Raw genomic sequence first — 21,228 nt, 5'->3', positions numbered from 1 at the left:
TTCTCAGCTCCGTGCCTCAATTTCCCCCACCATTGCATGGGGTTAGTGAGACTGAGCGTGTGCTGGCAGTGGGGCCGTGCTCATACTGTGTCCAGTGCCCTTTGTCGCCTCTTAGAACCATTCACGGCTCCTGCAGCCTGGAGGCGGCTCCCAGCCCCCCACCACTAAGTGTCCCTGGTGCCCATTTCGCTCGACTTCTCTTTTGGGCAGCAATGGAAGCAGAAGGCCCCGGCCGTGCCTGGCTGGCTCGCGCTGCATGGCCGCCTGCCGACGCGTGCTGCGCGGTGTGCGCGCTCCTCTCCTTCCCGGCCGGTCTCACTGCAGCGGCGCCCGGTGCCCGCGGAACAGGCTGTGCCGGTGGTCAGCTGGGAACGTGCCGTGGCTCGGGTTACGGCTGCACGGTTGGGTGCACAGCTGTGGCCTTGTTTACCAGCCTCCCACCTGTCTCCTTAGAGCCCTCTGCTCTGACTCTGATCATCGCGCCCTATTGTTTTCCTCCTCCAGACCCGCCTGGAGATTGGGGCCCATGGCCCTGACCTTGACCGGCCAGGGGGCGGTTTTGTTGGCTGGGTTCCTTGCAGAACGTGGAGCTGCTGCCAGTGTTGGGACAGATCTCGCAAGCAGGCTGTGCTGTATTTAGCCAAGGACAGGACGTCAGAGCTCAGGAACGCACAGCGACGCTTCTGCACTGCGTGTGCGGAATGCTGCACGTACCACGTGTGCCAGGCGCTGCTCTCTGGGGTCACCTCTGTGCTGCCCCAGCCCTGTAGCGCTAGCGCACCTAGCCCCCGCGGCAGACACCTGCCCTACCTGCCGGCAGTTTCCCTCTCGTCTCCCCCATCCAGGTGCAGATGGGGGATGCGACCGGGGAGCCAGGTCAGTGGTGCTTACTGGGGACTGTAACCTCTGTCTGGCAGCAGCTCACAGCGGGCGGAGGGCTGGTGCAGTCCTGTGGGGTCAGGAGCCAGCTGCCCCAGGTGGGGAGAGGGGGCGGCACCAGCAGCAGAGCTTTGTGTGGGGTGGGTGCTGGGAACAGAAGCCGGCCCCACTTCGGGGGAGTGGGATCCCGCTTCATCAGTTAACTGGTTAAACCGTAGGCTTCGCCGGTTAATTGATTTGATTTCACATCCCTAGTGCATGTTTGCCATCTGTGGACAGGATGCGCACGGGGGCATGTGCACGTGCACCGCCAGCAGCAATGAAAACCCGGCCGAGCGCCCACAGCTAAGCAACTGGGCGGCGTTTGAATCTCTCTTGAGCGGCCGCACAAGCGCCCAGCTTACGGGGAACGCTGCCGTCTGATGGTACCTCTGGCCTGCCGCGAGTAATGGGGGGTCCTGGTTTGATTCTCAGAGGGAGCCTGAGAAATGGCTCCTGCGCCCAGGGAAAGCAGCTGACGTGCAGATTATCCCCCGGGAAGCAGTGACGGGAGACACCAGGGCAGGCCTCCTTGGAGCGACGGGTGCTGCTGGAGGGATGTGAGGCACAGCGAGGTCAGGGGACATGCTTGAGGTCACTCTGTGATTCAGTGGCAGAGCCCACCTCTCCTTTCCTCACGGGTGCAGGCCTTTGAATGGATGGGGTATTCTCCCAGTCTCCCACGTGGGGCAGGGCAAATCGGGCAGTTGGGCTGTTCAGAGCCAGCATGGCAGCCTGGGGTCAGCGTTAGGGATGTAATAGTGGAGTCGATTAACGGATAATCAAAAGCGTCTTGGTTAATGCTATGGACTATACGCATTTCCACAGACCCCGGTACCCCGCCCCCCAGTCTATTTTTAGCTGCTGCCTCTGAACCAGAAAGAGGCATGAGGGGGAGGGGCAGCTACTCGACTAGTGTGTCGACTATTCGAGAAGCATTGCGACTAGTCCTTCACGGCCCCAAGCCAGGCCTGCCCGGGAAGGCCAGTACGTTCAGAGTTCCGGTGCGTTCCTATCGTTTAGCTAGTTCTGGAAATAAAAAATAACCAAACTCGCAAGTCTGCCTGCGCACGGGCCTTCTCGCACTGGGACCTTCTGAGGCCTTGCTCGTTGGCTGAGCAGCAGGGCCGGCCGTACGCTGAGAAGTGGCCACCGCTCTGGTCTTCCGCACCAGTCACACTGCAGTCAGGTGGAGTCAGGCTGGCGAGAAGGGGATCCGGTCTAGCACCCCCTGATAACGGGCACTGGAAAGAGAGCGCAGTGTGAGAGTGCTCTGTCCGGCAACTGAGGAACCCTTCCTTTCTTTATCGTTTTGTCTTTATGGCCCTCGCTCTACTGTCGATCTGTGTGGCCTCTGTCTGGTTTTGAATTGTTTGTGCCTGCTGTGTAATTTATTTTGCAAGGCGTCAGGTCATTGAGGCGGTGGGATATAATTGGCCAGAGAATTATGTGCGGATTGGTTAGTAACAGTTCAGTGAAATGATTGGTTAGGGTACAGCTGACCAGAGCTCACATTGGACTGTAAGTGCCAGTAGTGGGCAGCCTGCGCCCCTCAGGGTTCTGTGTGGCTCTACTGTTTCCCACGTGCGGGGTTGCTAGACTCTGCTGGTTTCAGTTTGTTTCCTGCTGTATTGCTAGAGTGACCCACACGTGAAGCCAGAGCAGGTGAAATGGGGTGTCTGCTAATTGCACCCAGCACTGCCGGGGAGAGCCGGGCGCTCCCTCTGCATCCCGTCCCAGCGCTGCTCCAGTTCGACCTGCACCCCCCACATTGTAGGGATGCAAGTGCAGTGAGCACAATGGCCCTGGCCCGGGAGCCCGCCTTGGTAACGACAGTCCTGCGTCCCACTGAGATGGAGGCCGCGCATGTAGCCCATGCACCAGCCTCGGTTGCCCCTCGCTGCTAGATGCTGAGGTCAGACGGGAAGTAGGGGAAGGAAATTTCCGTCATGTTTGCTAAGGGGGGGGCGGTAACAAGGAAGAGGGAGGGAGAACAGGGACTCGGAGCTGGGACCAGACCCCTGGGGACCAGACTCGATGGGTGTTTAGATTTAAGCCTGACTGGTGTCAAAGGCTTCGGAATAGGCTTGCCTGGGAAGGAACCCGATAAACGGTGCGTTGCCTGCACTTCAGCCTCCTGGTCTCCTGCTGTTGGTCTGCACGAGAAGGTCCGGGGAGGGGGTGAAGGGGAAGCCCTCTACCAGCATGTGACCTTCCTGGTGGGTCTCCCATCCCCTGGACCCTGCTGGGGCTCAGCAGGTGGCTAAGCTGACTCCAGGGGGAGAGGGTGAGCAGCAGATGGGATGCGATGGGGGGGGACAGCTCAAGGCCGGGTGGGCAGAAAGCTGTCCCCTCTTGTGGCCTTGTGGTTGGACTGGTGGGAGCTCCACTCCGCGGGGCGCGAGGGGGTATGTCTGAGAGGGGGCTGTGGAAGGGACATGGGTAAGAAGCCAGTGAGGGCTGCAGGAGCCCGGTAAACCCCCTGGCTTGGGCACAGCAGTAAGAACCTGGGGGTCCAGCTGAGCTGATACCGGGGGCAGGACAAGTGGGGTCTCCTGAAGAGATGGATGCCTCAGGCTTGGGGGCCACTGAGATTCTGCCTCTGTCTCTAGGGTCCAGCAATGCCTGTGAGAAAACCTCCTTCGCCTTCCTCCGTCAGGAGCTGCCCGTCCGACTGGCCAACATCATGAAGGAGATCAACCTGCTGCCAGACCGGGTGATCAGCACGCCCTCGGTGCAGCTGGTGCAGAGCTGGTGAGTCGGGGGCACCGCCAGTGGCGTGCGGCGGGTAGCACTGCTAGCTGGCGTGTGCCAGGCTGCCTGTGTGCCCCTGTATCCCACCGCACCCACCAACTCTCTCTCATCTGCTCTGGGCTTACACCTGTCAGACACGAGAGGAGAAAGAGGGTGGCAGCTCCGAGTTCCCTGCCAGATGAACTCTAGAATGGGCGTGCTGGGTGCTTTGGGGGCTTGCGTGTCTGATCCCTTTGGCCGTGGCCGTGCGGGTGCAGGCACCTAGCGGAAGACAAATTGCAGTGAAAGCTGGGGCGGGGAGGCATCTCAGTCTCTAGAGCCCACGTCCAGACCCGGGGCTCGTCGACCCTTGAAATGCTACACTGGCCCGAGTTGCCGCTGTCCCACTTCCGTGGAGGTCCCCCCCCCCCCCCGGTGTGGATATTCCGTGCGAAGCGGGGGAGGAAGTCTCCCTTCGCCCTAGCGCTCTGCACTGGGGGTGGCTCCCTTTAAGGGTGGGGCCGGCCGTGGCTGGTCCACGACCCTCGGGCTAGCTGAGCCGACGTGGTGCAGAGCAGGCCTGGCACACAGCTTGGGCCTTGGCCGCCAGAGGAGGCCGGGCTTGGCCCCGGAAAGGCCAGCAAGCTGGTGATCCTCAGCGTGGCCTGGCTTCCTAGACCAGCCCCGGGGAGCTCGTTCAGGGGAGCCAGGCCGAGGGCCCGCCCAGCTCACAGCCCTTGGCTTTTTCCACCTGCCCTGGACAGAGGCGGCCGGGTCCAGCTGAAGGGCAGGGAGATTTCCAGCCGCCCTTGGAGCCGGGGGACATGGGGAAGCCAGCGGCTGCATCTGTGCCCCCCACAGGCAACAGGTTTGGGGCATCGACTGTCTCTAACCTGGCAGCCCGCTGGCCCTGAAGCCTCGGGTGGATTTTTCCTTCCCCTTGTGCTGGCTTGGCTCACTTGGTCATTTGTAACTCCCCAGTCTGCAGGTGATTCCCAGCTCTGCCCTCCTGGTTCCCTCTGATAGCCATGCCCTCGGCTCCTTGTCCCTCCCTCCTCCCCCCCACTCCCTTCTCCCCAGTTTATTTTGGGTCTGCACACCCTGAAGGCAGCACTCCGGGCGTCTGAAGCAGGGGCCGTGCCCACGAAAGCTCATGGCCCCACCGACATGGTTCCTGAGTCTCTTATCCTGTACAGACTTAAGTGGGCTCCCCGGAAGCTTTGGGCGCCAGCTGCTGGGAGCCAGGAGCCCTGTAAGCCTGGGCACGGGCAGGCCGCCTGCAGGGGAACGTCTGTCTCCGATCCTGCCGCCCCACACCAGGCCCCAGGCAGCAGCAGCTGAACTTTGCCCGACTTTCTGGGCCTGGGAACCACGTGACGGCTTGTTTGTGCAGTCAGGCGGCAATTTCCTCCCCCGCGTCCCGCCGCATCCGGACCAGCTGAACCCGCCGCGAGGGGCTGGGGCCTGAGTTCACGGTGCCCTGGGCTGCCTGCGGCTGGGTCGGCTGCCCCCTGCAATCCCCCCCGGCTCCCGGTGCACATGGGATCCCGGCGCTGCCTGCTCCCCTGGCGAGGAAGGGGGGGCTTGTAACCTGTGCGGTGAATCTGTGGGGTCTCAGCACCCCCGGGGCGAGGGCTGGGGGGCTGGGTTGGGCCACTTCAGCCTTCCCATCTGCTCCCTCCTTCCCTGCCCCAGGTCTGTCCCCGCAGCCCCTGGCAGGTCCCCGGGCTGCCCCCCCGTCCAGCGAGAGGCTCCGCAGCCTTCACGTCGGCTCAGGTGGCTCAAGGCCCGCGGGAGACCCCGTCACGGTGCCCCTCGAGCCATCGCTGGGGTTGGCCCTGGAGCGGCTTCTCTTGCCCGACAGGCACATTGCTCCACCAATGCCCTTGCCCCCAGCAGCTATTCCAGCCCTGGGCCCCTGGGCCCCCCCTCCGGCTCTGGCCCCCACGCAGATCTGTCCAGGCGCCCCAGTGCTTCCCTGCGCCCCCCTCTGGCTCTGGCCCCCGCGCAGCTCTGTCCAGGCGCCCCAGTGCTTCCCTGCACCCCCCCTCTGGCTCTGGCCCCCGCGCAGATCTGTCCAGGTGCCCCAGTGCTTCCCTGCGCCCCCCTCTGGCTCTGGCCCCCACGCAGATCTGTCCAGGCGCCCCAGTGCTTCCCTGCGCCCCCCTCTGGCTCTGGCCCCTGCACAGATCTGTCCAGGTGCCCCAGTGCTTCCCTGCGCCCCCCTCTGGCTCTGGCCCCCGTGCAGCTCTGTCCAGGCGCCCCAGTGCTTCCCTGCGCCCCCCTCCGGCTCTGGCCCCCGTGCAGCTCTGTCCAGGTGCCCCAGTGCTTCCCTGCACCCCCCCTCTGGCTCTGGCCCCCGTGCAGCTCTGTCCAGGCGCCCCAGTGCTTCCCTGCGCCCCCCTCTGGCTCTGGCCCCCGCGCAGCTCTGTCCAGGTGCCCCAGTGCTTCCCTGCGCCCCCCTCTGGCTCTGGCCCCCGCGCAGCTCTGTCCAGGTGCCCCAGTGCTTCCCTGCGCCCCCCTCTGGCTCTGGCCCCCGCGCAGCTCTGTCCAGGCGCCCCAGTGCTTCCCTGCACCCCCCTCTGGCTCTGGCCCCCGCGCAGCTCTGTCCAGGCGCCCCAGTGCTTCCCTGCGCCCCCCTCTGGCTCTGGCCCCCGCGCAGCTCTGTCCAGGCACCCCAGTGCTTCCCTGTGCCCCCCTCTGGCTCTGGCCCCCGCGCAGCTCTGTCCAGGCGCCCCAGTGCTTCCCTGCACCCCCCCTCTGGCTCTGGCCCCCGCGCAGATCTGTCCAGGCGCCCCAGTGCTTCCCTGCACCCCCCTCTGGCTCTGGCCCCCGTGCAGATCTGTCCAGGTGCCCCAGTGCTTCCCTGCACCCCCCCTCTGGCTCTGGCCCCCGTGCAGCTCTGTCCAGGCGCCCCAGTGCTTCCCTGCGCCCCCCTCTGGCTCTGGCCCCTGCGCAGCTCTGTCCAGGTGCCCCAGTGCTTCCCTGCGCCCCCCTCTGGCTCTGGCCCCTGCGCAGATCTGTCCAGGCGCCCCAGTGCTTCCCTGCACCCCCCTCCGGCTCTGGCCCCCGCGCAGCTCTGTCCAGGTGCCCCAGTGCTTCCCTGCACCCCCCTCTGGCTCTGGCCCCCGCGCAGCTCTGTCCAGGCGCCCCAGTGCTTCCCTGCGCCCCCCTCCGGCTCTGGCCCCCGCGCAGCTCTGTCCAGGCGCCCCAGTGCTTCCCTGCGCCCCCCTCTGGCTCTGGCCCCCGCGCAGCTCTGTCCAGGCGCCCCAGTGCTTCCCTGCGTCCCCCTCTGGCTCTGGCCCCCGTGCAGCTCTGTCCAGGTGCCCCAGTGCTTCCCTGCGCCCCCCTCTGGCTCTGGCCCCCGTGCAGCTCTGTCCAGGCGCCCCAGTGCTTCCCTGCACCCCCCTCTGGCTCTGGCCCCCGCGCAGCTCTGTCCAGGCACCCCAGTGCTTCCCTGCGCCCCCCTCTGGCTCTGGCCCCCGCGCAGCTCTGTCCAGGCACCCCAGTGCTTCCTTGCACCCCCCTCTGGCTCTGGCTCCCGTGCAGCTCTGTCCAGGTGCCCCAGTGCTTCCCTGCGCCCCCCTCTGGCTCTGGCCCCTGCGCAGATCTGTCCAGGCGCCCCAGTGCTTCCCTGTGCCCCCCTCTGGCTCTGGCCCCCGCGCAGATCTGTCCAGGCGCCCCAGTGCTTCCCTGCGCCCCCCTCTGGCTCTGGCCCCTGCGCAGCTCTGTCCAGGCGCCCCAGTGCTTCCCTGTGCCCCCCTCTGGCTCTGGCCCCTGCGCAGCTCTGTCCAGGCGCCCCAGTGCTTCCCTGCGCCCCCCTCTGGCTCTGGCCCCTGCGCAGATCTGTCCAGGCACCCCAGTGCTTCCTTGCACCCCCCTCTGGCTCTGGCCCCCGTGCAGATCTGTCCAGGTGCCCCAGTGCTTCCTTGCACCCCCCTCTGGCTCTGGCCCCCGTGCAGATCTGTCCAGGTGCCCCAGTGCTTCCTTGCACCCCCCTCTGGCTCTGGCCCCCGTGCAGATCTGTCCAGGTGCCCCAGTGCTTCCTTGCACCCCCCTCTGGCTCTGGCCCCTGCGCAGCTCTGTCCAGGCGCCCCAGTGCTTCCCTGCGCCCCCCCTCTGGCTCTGGCCCCCGCGCAGCTCTGTCCAGGCGCCCCAGTGCTTCCCTGCACCCCCCTCTGGCTCTGGCCCCCGCGCAGCTCTGTCCAGGCGCCCCAGTGCTTCCCTGCGCCCCCCTCTGGCTCTGGCCCCCGCGCAGCTCTGTCCAGGCACCCCAGTGCTTCCCTGTGCCCCCCTCTGGCTCTGGCCCCCGCGCAGCTCTGTCCAGGCGCCCCAGTGCTTCCCTGCACCCCCCCTCTGGCTCTGGCCCCCGCGCAGATCTGTCCAGGCGCCCCAGTGCTTCCCTGCACCCCCCTCTGGCTCTGGCCCCCGTGCAGATCTGTCCAGGTGCCCCAGTGCTTCCCTGCACCCCCCCTCTGGCTCTGGCCCCCGTGCAGCTCTGTCCAGGCGCCCCAGTGCTTCCCTGCGCCCCCCTCTGGCTCTGGCCCCTGCGCAGCTCTGTCCAGGTGCCCCAGTGCTTCCCTGCGCCCCCCTCTGGCTCTGGCCCCTGCGCAGATCTGTCCAGGCGCCCCAGTGCTTCCCTGCACCCCCCTCCGGCTCTGGCCCCCGCGCAGCTCTGTCCAGGTGCCCCAGTGCTTCCCTGCACCCCCCTCTGGCTCTGGCCCCCGCGCAGCTCTGTCCAGGCGCCCCAGTGCTTCCCTGCGCCCCCCTCCGGCTCTGGCCCCCGCGCAGCTCTGTCCAGGCGCCCCAGTGCTTCCCTGCGCCCCCCTCTGGCTCTGGCCCCCGCGCAGCTCTGTCCAGGCGCCCCAGTGCTTCCCTGCGTCCCCCTCTGGCTCTGGCCCCCGTGCAGCTCTGTCCAGGTGCCCCAGTGCTTCCCTGCGCCCCCCTCTGGCTCTGGCCCCCGTGCAGCTCTGTCCAGGCGCCCCAGTGCTTCCCTGCACCCCCCTCTGGCTCTGGCCCCCGCGCAGCTCTGTCCAGGCACCCCAGTGCTTCCCTGCGCCCCCCTCTGGCTCTGGCCCCCGCGCAGCTCTGTCCAGGCACCCCAGTGCTTCCTTGCACCCCCCTCTGGCTCTGGCTCCCGTGCAGCTCTGTCCAGGTGCCCCAGTGCTTCCCTGCGCCCCCCTCTGGCTCTGGCCCCTGCGCAGATCTGTCCAGGCGCCCCAGTGCTTCCCTGTGCCCCCCTCTGGCTCTGGCCCCCGCGCAGATCTGTCCAGGCGCCCCAGTGCTTCCCTGCGCCCCCCTCTGGCTCTGGCCCCTGCGCAGCTCTGTCCAGGCGCCCCAGTGCTTCCCTGTGCCCCCCTCTGGCTCTGGCCCCTGCGCAGCTCTGTCCAGGCGCCCCAGTGCTTCCCTGCGCCCCCCTCTGGCTCTGGCCCCTGCGCAGATCTGTCCAGGCACCCCAGTGCTTCCTTGCACCCCCCTCTGGCTCTGGCCCCCGTGCAGATCTGTCCAGGTGCCCCAGTGCTTCCTTGCACCCCCCTCTGGCTCTGGCCCCCGTGCAGATCTGTCCAGGTGCCCCAGTGCTTCCTTGCACCCCCCTCTGGCTCTGGCCCCCGTGCAGATCTGTCCAGGTGCCCCAGTGCTTCCTTGCACCCCCCTCTGGCTCTGGCCCCTGCGCAGCTCTGTCCAGGCGCCCCAGTGCTTCCCTGCGCCCCCCCTCTGGCTCTGGCCCCCGCGCAGCTCTGTCCAGGCGCCCCAGTGCTTCCCTGCGCCCCCCCTCTGGCTCTGGCCCCTGCGCAGCTCTGTCCAGGCGCCCCAGTGCTTCCCTGTGCCCCCCTCTGGCTCTGGCCCCTGCGCAGCTCTGTCCAGGCGCCCCAGTGCTTCCCTGCGCCCCCCCTCTGGCTCTGGCCCCCGTGCAGATCTGTCCAGGCACCCCAGTGCTTCCTTGCACCCCCCTCTGGCTCTGGCCCCCGCGCAGCTCTGTCCAGGCACCCCAGTGCTTCCCTGCGCCCCCCTCTGGCTCTGGCTCCCGTGCAGATCTGTCCAGGCGCCCCAGTGCTTCCCTGCACCCCCCTCTGGCTCTGGGCCCCGCGCAGATCTGTCCAGGCGCCCCAGTGCTTCCCTGTGCCCCCCTCTGGCTCTGGCCCCTGCGCAGCTCTGTCCAGGCGCCCCAGTGCTTCCCTGCGCCCCCCCTCTGGCTCTGGCCCCCGTGCAGATCTGTCCAGGCACCCCAGTGCTTCCTTGCACCCCCCTCTGGCTCTGGCCCCCGCGCAGCTCTGTCCAGGCACCCCAGTGCTTCCCTGCGCCCCCCTCTGGCTCTGGCTCCCGTGCAGATCTGTCCAGGCGCCCCAGTGCTTCCCTGCACCCCCCTCTGGCTCTGGGCCCCGCGCAGATCTGTCCAGGCGCCCCAGTGCTTCCCTGCGCCCCCCTCTGGCTCTGGCCCCCGCGCAGATCTGTCCAGGCGCCCCAGTGCTTCCCTGCACCCCCCTCTGGCTCTGGCCCCCGCGCAGATCTGTCCAGGCGCCCCAGTGCTTCCCTGCGCCCCCCTCTGGCTCTGGCTCCCGTGCAGCTCTGTCCAGGCGCCCCAGTGCTTCCCTGCACCCCCCTCTGGCTCTGGCCCCCGCGCAGCTCTGTCCAGGCACCCCAGTGCTTCCCTGCGCCCCCCTCTGGCTCTGGCCCCCGCGCAGATCTGTCCAGGCGCCCCAGTGCTTCCCTGCACCCCCCTCTGGCTCTGGCCCCCGCGCAGCTCTGTCCAGGCACCCCAGTGCTTCCCTGCGCCCCCCTCTGGCTCTGGCCCCCGCGCAGCTCTGTCCAGGCGCCCCAGTGCTTCCCTGCACCCCCCCTCTGGCTCTGGCCCCCGCGCAGCTCTGTCCAGGCGCCCCAGTGCTTCCCTGCACCCCCCTCTGGCTCTGGCCCCCGTGCAGATCTGTCCAGGTGCCCCAGTGCTTCCCTGTGCCCCCCTCTGGCTCTGGCCCCCACGCAGATCTGTCCAGGCGCCCCAGTGCTTCCCTGCGCCCCCCTCTGGCTCTGGCCCCCGCGCAGCTCTGTCCAGGCGCCCCAGTGCTTCCTTGCACCCCCCCTCTGGCTCTGGCTCCCGCGCAGCTCTGTCCAGGCGCCCCAGTGCTTCCCTGCGCCCCCCTCTGGCTCTGGCCCCCGCGCAGCTCTGTCCAGGTGCCCCAGTGCTTCCCTGTGCCCCCCTCTGGCTCTGGCCCCTGCGCAGCTCTGTCCAGGTGCCCCAGTGCTTCCCTGTGCCCCCCTCTGGCTCTGGCCCCCGCGCAGCTCTGTCCAGGTGCCCCAGTGCTTCCCTGCGCCCCCCTCTGGCTCTGGCCCCTGCGCAGCTCTGTCCAGGTGCCCCAGTGCTTCCCTGTGCCCCCCTCTGGCTCTGGCCCCCACGCAGCTCTGTCCAGGCGCCCCAGTGCTTCCCTGTGCCCCCCTCTGGCTCTGGCCCCTGCGCAGCTCTGTCCAGGCGCCCCAGTGCTTCCCTGCGCCCCCCTCTGGCTCTGGCCCCCGTGCAGCTCTGTCCAGGCGCCCCAGTGCTTCCTTGCACCCCCCTCTGGCTCTGGCCCCTGCGCAGCTCTGTCCAGGCGCCCCAGTGCTTCCCTGCGCCCCCCCTCTGGCTATACCAGCCCTGTCTCCATGCACGCAGCCGTGCCAGTCCCCTTCCATCCTGCTCTGTGGCTCCCCTGCTGTTTCTGCCCTGGGACCCATGGATGTCCGTCCGTCTGTCCTTCCTTCTGGCCCCCCTGCGATTGCAGCCGTCCCCTCCCCCCGCTCTGCACCAGACGCCCAACCTTGTTCCAGACCAGCCGTGTGTCTGCCTGGCCAGGGCCCGCCACTGCAGCCTCGCTTCCCCGTGCTGAGCTGCCTGGCGGCCCCTATCTCGAGGCGCACAGCCCCTGTGCCCACCCTCCTGCCCGCTGGGTCCCCGCGGGGTGCTGGTCCCCCTGCTGGGCTCACAGGGCTGGCCCTTTGCAGCTGCTTCCCTGCAGCCTGATCCCCAGGGCAGTGCCCCGGCCTGGGAGACCGTTCTGCGCCCAGCCTGCCAGGGCCCTCGGCACGGAGCCGTGTGTCTGAAGGGAATCTGCCTCCCGGGAGGGGACAGGCTGCTACCGTGCTGAGGGGCTGCCTGGGCCACGCAGGCTGCGGAGAGCCGGGGCGCTGCGTGTCCTGAGGCCTCGGCAGGGCGTCGCTGGCCCCAGCTGGTCCGCCCGCAGCACGTCCTGTCAGGCTGGGCACCGGGGGGGGCAGGGCTGGGCCCCCGACAGGCCCCTCTGGACTGTGCCGTGGGGGTGGGGAATGCCTGGCAGGTGAAGCTAAGCAGGGCCGCGCTGGTTGCTGGGTGGGTGAGAGACCCGGGGCTGCTGGGAGCTGAGCGGGGAGCTGTGGGGGGTCAGCGCTAGCCCAGCCCTGCCGCAGCGCACGCGGGCGGGTGGTGCTGCTGGAGGTGCCGAGCCGAGCGGCGCTCCTGGCTGGTGAAGGTCCCGGGGGGGCTGCGGCTGCTTCCCCCGCCGGCCTGGGCGCCGCGTGCTGCGTCTCGGCCCTGTGGCCCCGGGCAGTGGTGGGAATGACCCTCCCAGTGTCCCGAGAGCCGGGGGGGGGAGGGGCCGCTCTGCGTGGATCGGGGCTCCGAGCGCGTGGCTGCGGCGCCACGGTCCCTTTCCCGCCCACAGGTACGTGCAGAGCTTGCTGGACATTATGGAGTTCCTGGACAAAGACCCCGAGGACCAAGCCACGCTGGGACAGTAAGTGGGGCATGGGCTGCCGGGGTTGGAGCACAGGGTCCTGGCCGGCCCCTCTCCGCTGGCCGCCCGGGCCCCACGGCTGGAGTCACCCCTCACCCCGCCCCGGTCCGCGGAGCCCCTCACCGGGCCTGTGCGCAGCCACTGGAGAGTCCCTTGGCGTGAGGCCCAGCCACGCGGGCTCTGGCCACGGCACCACGCTGAGGTGGTTATCCAGGGAACCCGGCTCCTCTGAGTCGCTGCTTCCCACGCCCCCTCTCCATCCCACCTGGGTTCACGGCCTCCTGCCTTTCGTGGGCTTGGGGCCGTTTAACCGGGCGTCCCCCCAACACGAACGTGTCCTCCGCCGGTTTGCTCCCCGCATGACGCTGTCCCCCGGGTCCCGAGCGGTGCTGGCCGACTCATCGCCTCAGACCAAGCACCAGTCCCTGGGCGGCCCTGTTAGAAACAGCCGGGCCCAGAGCTACCTCCCACGACCGACGCTGTGGGAATAGGCTTGCAGTCCCTCTGAGGCGCCGCGTCAGCGCCATAAAACCCAAGTTCAAATCAAAGTGTCATCAGTAGAGCCCTGCAGATCCATGGATATCCGCTTTCCAGCCACAGGTCTCCGGGCTCCTTTCTGCAGATATGGATGCAGAGACAAGTTTTGGATCTGGAACCTGCCGATTTGCAGATACAAAATGGGTATCAGTGCGGGGCTCTAGTCATGGGGCACTCAGGGAAGGCCTTGGGGAAGTCTGTGTGTGCTCCCTGCAGTGTATCCGCCAGCCCTGTACCCTTGTCACAGAAAGGTAACAGGTTGTGGGATAAGACCCACGTCCGAGGAACCCACGCTGCGTGGCTGGAAGGGCATCGTGAGCCTCCAGTCATCTGACAGTCTCAGATGACCGTCTCTGTGGCTTTCCTTGGAATCCACGTCTGCCACGGCGTTGTGCAGCTCACCGGTCCTTCGCCCCTTTCGATACCGGAGCTGCAGTGGCAGGCCTCCAGTCTGGACTGTCTCCCCTTTGCAAGGCTGGTTAAAAATGAACGTTAGTGGTTCAGCTGGCTCCGTTCAGGCCCTGGGTGTAAGAGACGTGGGCCTCTTGGTTTGAAATGTTTCATTTTACCAGCTGCTCCCTCACATCCAGATGGGAGCTTTGTGTTCCATCCACAACACTGTGTGCGACAGGCACGCTCCTGCTCCTGCGCCTGCGCCTGCTCCTGCGCCTGCTCCTGCGCCTGCGCCTGCGCCTGCGCCTGCGCCTGCGCCTGCGCCTGCTCCTGCGCCTGCGCCTGCTCCTGCGCCTGCGCCTGCGCCTGCTCCTGCTCCTGCTCCTGCTCCTGCTCCTGCTCCTGCGCCTGCGCCTGCGCCTGCGCCTGCGCCTGCTCCATTCCAGACACACAGCGGGGCTGTCCCTGCTGCCTTCCCTGTGTCGCTATTGATGATTTTACCATCTGCCTCTAGCCACGGGCCGATACCTGACCAAGGAGTCCTTTTGCATGGCCCCATTGAATGGGGCGGGACCCTTTTCTAGCCCCGCCCCAGGCTGGGCTGAGCTGAGCTGGATCTTCAAGATGAGTGAGAAAATGTCAGTGACAAACTCCATTGGTCCAGAGCAGAATCCCACCTCGGATGTTACATGCTGGAGATCCGTGTCCGCTGTGCAGCGGGTCTGCTCCGGGATTTCCCAGCCGGCTGCATTAGGGTTAGCATTGGGGCCAGAACCTGGACTGGATTCCTGTGCCTCCCTGGAATGGACTGGGGGTCTCGGTGCCCCTTACTGTGGCTCCGGTTGCCGGCTGTGCTCTTGGCTCGCACTGGGACAGGGTGGGCGAACTGGGGCCCCGGGCTGTGTCCAGCCCATCAGACCTTTTAATCGGGCTCCGTGCAGCCCCCGCCCCAAGGGCCAGCTCTGCAGCTCCCATTGGCTGGGAGCTGCGGGGGCGGCCCCTGCAGACAGGCGGCACATGGAGCCAATGCCCTGTCACTGGGTAGGAGCCAGCTGGGGCATGTGCTGCCTGGAGCCTGCCCCGATTCCCGTCCTGCGCCCCATGCGGGGAGCGTTCATGGCCTGCACCCAGCGCCCATACTGAGACGTGGCCCTCAGGCCAAAAAGTTCACTCCCCTCCCCCCGTTCCGGTGGCTTAACCCCCCTGCTCTCCCTCCTGCCAGGTTCACGGACGCCCTCATCACCATCCGTAACCGGCACAATGACGTGGTGCCCACCATGGCACAGGGGGTGATCGAGTACAAGGAGACCTACGGGGACGACCCCGTGTCCAACCAGAACATCCAGTACTTCCTGGACCGCTTCTACCTTAGCCGCATCTCCATCCGCATGCTGATCAACCAGCACTGTGAGCGAGGGGCCGCCCGCCTGCTGCCCCGGCACTGGGGAGGGGCGAGAGCCTGCAGGGATAGACGGGGAAGGGAGGGCCTGCAGGGCTGTGGAATGAGGCCGGGGTCAGATGCTGTGGTGATGGGCACAGTACTGAGGATATACATGGGTGGACTCGAGGGGGAACAGACCCAGTGAGCGGGCGATTCCAGTAAGGGACTGGGGCCGCGGATGGGGCAGGAGAGAGCGAAACTGTCATGCCTGTTCTTGGTCCTCCTGGGGTCCCCGTCACCCTTGGACTCATATAGTTCAGTCTAGGTTGATGACCCCCCCCCCCCCATGCACATCTCCCCTCTCCTCCACCTGCGGCACTCCCTGGGAGCTGAGACTCAAGTGCCACCTGTGGGAGAAAAATCAAATAACTCCAATTGTGTCTAAAGGGGGGGCTGTGCAGGAAATCAAAACTCTCTGAAAGAAAACTGCTGTAAGGGTTAAAAGTTTTCCAGACCTCTCTCCCTGTAACAGAGAGAAATCAAATTAGCTCTAATCAAGACCCTTACAATGCCTCCCATCTCAAGTTCATGGAGACTCCTAGTCTGTCACAATTTGTCATGTAAACCCTTATCTTTGTCACAGTTTGCCTTGTAGACTCCTCCACTCAAGTTCTCATGTGGCTTTGTGTACCGTAAAAACTTACTTCTAGCACTCCTGGGGTGAACAGAAGTCTCAGAGTACTTCTGCTGAGACTTTGATATGTTAAAGAGAAACAATCCACAACTGAGCTATCTGATCATACTGTATAAAGACTCCCTGAATCTGTCTGTCAGGGCTGCTGCTTCACTCTTGGAAGTGACAGCCTGCATGCATGCATCATAAAGTTTTCTCTTTTAGGTTTCTTTCCTGCCTCACTGATTTGACCTCCGGCCTCGGACCCTTCTGGGGTCTCTGTACCCCAGGGGAGCGAGATTTCCCCTTCACACCCAGCTGATCAGCAGAGCGCCCATAGCCAGCAGCCTGTGTTCCTGTGGGTGGTGCACTGCTGCACATGCCTTGTGCACAGAACAAAATCTATTCTACACAGGGATGGGAAAAATTAGAGGGAGCACTGACTTCTGCTCCGTTTCTTTCCATGCAGCCCTGCTCTTCGACGGCAGCACCAATCCGGCTCACCCCAAGCACATCGGCAGCATCGACCCCCACTGTGACGTGTCGGAGGTGGTGAAAGGTCTGTGGGGTCCCTGGGGTGTCACTGGGGCCTCGGGGGAGGGGGCTAGCTGGCTCAGGGGATCAGCAGTCAGGTCACTGGTTCTGCTCCGGGCCAGACCAGCTGGGGCTGACGCCTTGGTGTGGGGCGTTCGGTGGCTCTTGGCTGAGGTGCTGATGGACGATCGTCGCCCAGCAGGCGCCAGAGAAGCCAGGCAGACACCGAGCTCTGGGCCCTAAGGGAGGTCTGTGCCGGGCAGGGCAGCCCGGGGCAAGTTCCCCTTCTGAATTGCTGGTCTGCCCCTCGCCGAGCCCTGCGCGTGTCCGAGGGCTGAGCTCTGCTCTCCAGGGCAGAGCCGGGGCTGACCCCACCCTCCCTTCTCCAGACGCCTACCACATGGCCAAGCTGCTGTGCGACCAGTACTACATGGCCTCGCCCGAGCTGGAGATCCAGGAGGTCAGCGGTGAGTAGAGGGACCCGGCAGCCGCGGAGGAGCTTTCGGGTCACAGGGCAGCTGGCTCTGGAAGGGGAGCCGGGCCCTGCCTGGGCCGGGCTGAGGAAGGCAGCTGCAGGACTCCGGGTGGCTGGAGTGCGGGGCAGAGGCGCGGAGGAAGGGCCTCTAGCCCGCTTTGCACAGCGGCTGCTTTGCTGAGGCCTTGGTAGCTGAAGGCCAAAGGCAGGAGGGGCCCCAGTGGTCTGTGGGGTCGGCCCTTGGACTGGGGGGTCAGGCATTTACCGCCGTGTGCTCTTTCCCCTGCAGCCGGCAGTCTCAAGCAGCCGATCCACATTGTCTACGTCCCGTCTCACCTCTACCACATGCTCTTTGAGCTCTTCAAGGTACAGCTCCGGCCCCCGGGGCCTTCCCCTGCAGCACTCCTTGCTCTGCATGGAGGGGACGGAGCCATGGTGGAATTTGGCGTCCGGTCTGCCCAGAGGTAGCTTTTCCACTCCTGCCTCTGGTGGCGGGTGAGGTAGAGGCAAGGAAGTATGTGTCAGCTTTTAATGGGCAGCAGGTTTAAAACAAACAAAAGGAAATATTTCTTCACACAGCACACAGTCAACCTGTGGAACTCCTTGCCAGAGGACATTGTGAAGGCCAGGATTTTAACAGGGTTCAGAAAAGAGCTAGCGACATTCATGGAGGACAGAGCCAGGCTGGGTAGGGAGGGTGTCTCTAGTCTCTGTTTGTCAGAGGCTGGGAATAGGCGACGGGAGGGATCCCTTGATGATCCCCTTTCTATTCACTCCCTTTGGGGCACTGTTGGAAGACGGGATCCTGGGCTAGATGGACCTGTGGTCTGACCGAGCCCGGCTGGTCTTGTCTTTTCTTCTGGTTACAAGGTGGGCAAAGGAAAGCAGTTCTCAGCCACAGTATTGTTAATCTGTGGAACTCATTTCTGCAGGATTTTTTGCTGAGGGAACTAGCTTAGTAAACATTTTGGAGAAGGAATTGACTAATGGTAAATCCAGGGGCACCAGTTAGGAAGAAGGCGACCATCAGGCCTCTGCTTCAGAGCATCTGCAGATCTCTTCCTACCCTTACACATACTGCTGCAACGAGGTGCACTGGTGGATTTTATGCCGTCCTCAGGCATTCCGGCTGGCATGGTGCCAGGCCAGAGGGGGTGACGGTCTGTCATCACCAAATCCCCCACGACCCGCGTCCTGTCTGTTCCCTCGTAGAATGCCATGCGAGCCACTGTGGAGAGCCACGAGTCCAGCCTCCGGCTCCCCGCCATCAAAGTGCTGGTAGCCCTGGGTAAAGAGGATCTTTCTATCAAGGTAGGTGGCCTGGCGGAGGGCCCCGAGGCTAACAAGGAGCCCTTCGCATCAGCTGTAGAAGGGGCCGTGGCTAAGTGCCCAGAGAGCTGCTTGCATGCTGGGGGCCAGGCAGTGCCGCAGGGACACGGGGGCGTGTGCGCTAGGGGAGGGGAGGACGCGCCTGAATTCTGTTTGACCGACTTGCCGTCACCCTGGGACTGGGAGGGAGGCGTGTTGCCCTCCCCCCCACGCTGTCTGGCTTCCCTTTCCCCATGGGGCTCATCTCTGCGGCTGGCTGGGGTGCCCGTACCAGAGTTTGCTTGAACCCTGAGGGTTTTCGCCCTGCTCCCCCTGGCCTCACTAGGGCATTTGCTCCAGCCAGGAAGGCTGCACAGAAGGCCCCGTCACGGCCTGTGGACGCTTCCTCTACGTCAGCCAGCAGCAGGTGCTACTGGGGTTTCTCCCCAAATGCATGGAGGGGCATTGGTCCCAGTACGCTGAGCACTTGGGAGGCCACCGAGGAGAGAGTCCAATGCCACCCAGCTGATTAGCAGAGCGCCCATAGCTGGGTGGTGCACGTGCCCCCATGCCTCCGTGCATAGAACAAAATTATCCCGCACATGGGTGGGAACGCTTAGAGGGCGCGTTGGTGGCGGGTGGGCATGGCTCCCCTGCCGCTGCTCAGGGAGCCGAGAGCCAGGCGCGTGGGGGCTGCTGATGTGATTTCCCGTTGCGCAGATGAGCGACCGAGGGGGCGGGGTTCCGCTGCGGAAGATCGACCGGCTCTTCAGCTACATGTACTCCACGGCGCCGACCCCCCAGCCCGGCTCGGGTGGGACGCCCCTGGTATGTCGGGAGCAAGCCGGGGGCTTCGGGGGAGAGTGGATTCCCTAACCCTCCCCCTCCAGCCTGCACACGCTCCGCTCGGCCTGGCGGGGGAGGAGGGGCCGGGGGGTTCCTGCTGGGTGGGGGGTGTTGGGGAGCCGGGCCCTGCTCTCGTTGGTCAGGCACTTGGCAGGGACCTCTTGACCGAACCCCCTCTGTCTTCTCCCCGCCCGTCAGGCTGGCTTTGGCTACGGCCTGCCCATTTCCAGACTCTATGCCAAGTACTTCCAGGGGGACCTGCAGCTCTTCTCCATGGAGGGCTTTGGGACAGACGCCGTCATCTACCTGAAGGTGCGTGACTCTCCTCCAGCCCGCTGGCTCGGGCCCTGGACACCCGTCCCGCCAGAGGCAGGGACCCCGTGGAGAGGGAGGGATCTGGCGGAGGTTGGGGGCCTGGCGTTCGCATCCCTGCTCGCCCCCAGACTCCTCAAGCGGGATGGCCCCAAGAGAAAGGGGGGGCTGCCCTCTGCGCTACCCTGCGGGGGTGGGGAGGGATTAGAACCGCTCCTCTGCTGCCGGGGGGGTCAGTGGGGTCCCCCCGATGGGGTGCTGCGCCCCCCAGCAGGGGAGCAGTTCTCCTCCCCCCACGGGCTCTTTCTTTGAACCCCCCCCCCCCCGAGCAATGTCCCGGTTTGACAAGACACTGACGCTTTCTCTCTCGCGTGGCCATGGCCAGGGACGGATTCCTTGTTACAAGCCAAGGTCTGACCGGCAGCCGCTGCCTGCCCCTCCCTTCCCCTCCACATGGCCCATGGGGCTTCGCTGGCAGATGATACCAAGAAGGGCCCTGGGGGCCAGGCCGCTGGGTTTCTTGGGGGAAGGCATCAGGCGCCCCGGGCTCCCAGCACTTCACAGGCCAGCCTGGCTTGAGAGCTGCCGGGAGTCGGGGCCTGGAGGGGGACGGCAGAGGCTGGTCTAGAAACGCTGCTCCGGGGCACTTCCTGGAGGCTGGCTGGGCCCTGAGGATGCCGGGGGCCGGGGGCTCTGGGGAGGGGGCGCCCCCGTTCGCTGACCTGCCTTGCGTCCGGCAGGCCCTGTCGACAGAGTCCGTGGAGCGGCTGCCGGTGTATAACAAGTCGGCCTGGCGCCACTACCAGACCATCCAGGAGGCCGACGACTGGTGCGTGCCCAGTACGGAGCCCAAGAACACGTCCACCTACCGGGCGCCCTAGAGACGGAGGAGCCAGTGGGTGAGGTGGGGTGGGGGAGGGACTGTCCACACCACCCCACCCCACTGGCCAGTCTGGCTAAGCCCCGCCAGGAGGCGCGGGAGCTCGTTCCTTTCACAGTGTTAGTGTGCAGTCGGCTGAGCCCCCCGCCGCACCCTGGGGGGAGCCGGGCGGGCCCTGGGCAGCCCCCGGTGGGGGGGTTACCCACAATCCTTTTCTTCTGGGCCTCCACTTGCCATGAGAGTCAGGCTGGGGAGGCGCTTTTATGGTTCTGGGGGAGCAGCCCCAGGCCTGAGGACACTGAGGCAGGGGCAGCTGGGGGCTGGATGGGGCCCTGCTTGGAAAGGCAGGAGGCCGTGGGCTCAGGCTGCCTGTGGCGGAGGGGGTTGGGAGCTGAGGAGGGGGTGTCTCTGGGTCCATCTTGGACACAGGAATAGCCCAGTGGGTCCCTGAGCCAGCCCCCCGGGGGGGGAGTCGGTGGGTGGTGAGCGGTGCAGGGAGGTGTGTGACCCTGGAGGGTGCCCTGGCTGCCCGTCTCTGTCCCGGGACAGCCCCAAGAGAAAGGGGGGGCTGCCCTCCGCGCTACCCTGCTGGGGGGGATGGGCATTAGAACTGCTCCCCTGCTGCCGGGGGGTGTCAGCGGGGTCCCCCCGACGGGGTGCAGCAGCCGCCCCGCTCCCCCTGCGTTTGGAGCCCGAGCCGGGCCGGTGGCTCCTGTTAGCTCAGAGCAGCTGCCGGGTCTGTCCGAGCTTGGGCCCCGTCCCCTCCCCGCCCGCGGGGCCCGTTTGCTCTGCAAGGCACAGGCAGGCCCTGGTCCCTCTGCCCCTCTCCCGGCCCTGCCTGACACGTCAGCTTCTCTGTCCTTGCTGGGGGCCCCCTCGCCCCCCACCTGCTGCCCCCTGTGTCTCCGCCCCGCGCCTGCCTGCGCCCACGCGTGGTTGTTTTCCACGGCACGCTTGTCTGTGCTCCGGAAGGGGCTGCCCGGCGACTGCTTTGTGCTCTGGGCAGAGCCCTGTTTCTGCCCAACACAGAGGGTTCAGCGCGTTGCTGATCAGTAAAGATGCCGTTGACCAAGACCGGCCGGGCGTTGGTGTCGTTCCTGTGGTGCGGGGCGGGGCCTGACTACCCCGCCCTGGATTTCACGCCCTGCCTCCTGCACGGGCCCACGCGGCTTGGTAAGTGGAGGGTTCGGAGCGATCCCAAGAGCCTCTGCAGCCCACCGAGACCTGTCCGGCGAGTCGCTCGGCGTGGTGGGTGAACCCGGCCCACGCCTGGTGCCCTGTGTCCCCTCACAGGGTGGCTGGAAGCTCCTCCGAGCAGGCTCCGTCGGCCGCGGCTGCAGCTCAGCACGACGGCACCGCCCTGCTGCTGTGTTAAACCTGCCTCCGAGGGAGTCCTGGGGCCCTAGCTCTGCCCCCACCTGTGCCTCAGTTTCCCGTCAGTATGCCAGCTTCCCAGCGTGCTTTGCGATCCCCAGGCCAGTGTTCCCAGGGGCAGAGCTG

The 21,228-nt window shown here is 66.0% G+C and overlaps 1 protein-coding gene across 2 annotated transcripts in view; it reads left to right on the top strand.

The window, feature by feature from the left end:
- PDK2 (pyruvate dehydrogenase kinase 2) overlaps nucleotides 1-20,802 on the top strand; it is a 22,349-nt gene extending 1,547 nt beyond the window's left edge. The window contains exons 2-11 of one of the 2 annotated variants that reach the window (XM_075911747.2): nucleotides 3,531-3,672; nucleotides 12,318-12,389; nucleotides 14,542-14,726; nucleotides 15,843-15,932; nucleotides 16,297-16,374; nucleotides 16,672-16,748; nucleotides 17,595-17,693; nucleotides 18,411-18,518; nucleotides 18,735-18,848; nucleotides 19,589-20,802. In XM_075911747.2, the coding sequence (XP_075767862.1) occupies nucleotides 3,531-3,672; nucleotides 12,318-12,389; nucleotides 14,542-14,726; nucleotides 15,843-15,932; nucleotides 16,297-16,374; nucleotides 16,672-16,748; nucleotides 17,595-17,693; nucleotides 18,411-18,518; nucleotides 18,735-18,848; nucleotides 19,589-19,729 (1,106 nt within the window). In that variant the 3' untranslated portion in view covers nucleotides 19,730-20,802. The remainder of the gene's footprint in view (nucleotides 1-3,530; nucleotides 3,673-12,317; nucleotides 12,390-14,541; nucleotides 14,727-15,842; nucleotides 15,933-16,296; nucleotides 16,375-16,671; nucleotides 16,749-17,594; nucleotides 17,694-18,410; nucleotides 18,519-18,734; nucleotides 18,849-19,588) is intronic. The other variant, XM_075911748.2, reaches the window with a different exon arrangement.
- The last annotated feature ends 426 nt before the right edge of the window (nucleotides 20,803-21,228 follow it).

This window comes from Pelodiscus sinensis, chromosome 29 (assembly GCF_052426305.1).
Source record: "Pelodiscus sinensis isolate ZL-2025 chromosome 29, ASM5242630v1, whole genome shotgun sequence".
Lineage (NCBI taxonomy): Eukaryota > Metazoa > Chordata > Testudines > Trionychidae > Pelodiscus > Pelodiscus sinensis.
This window is presented reverse-complemented; position numbering and strand designations above follow the sequence as displayed.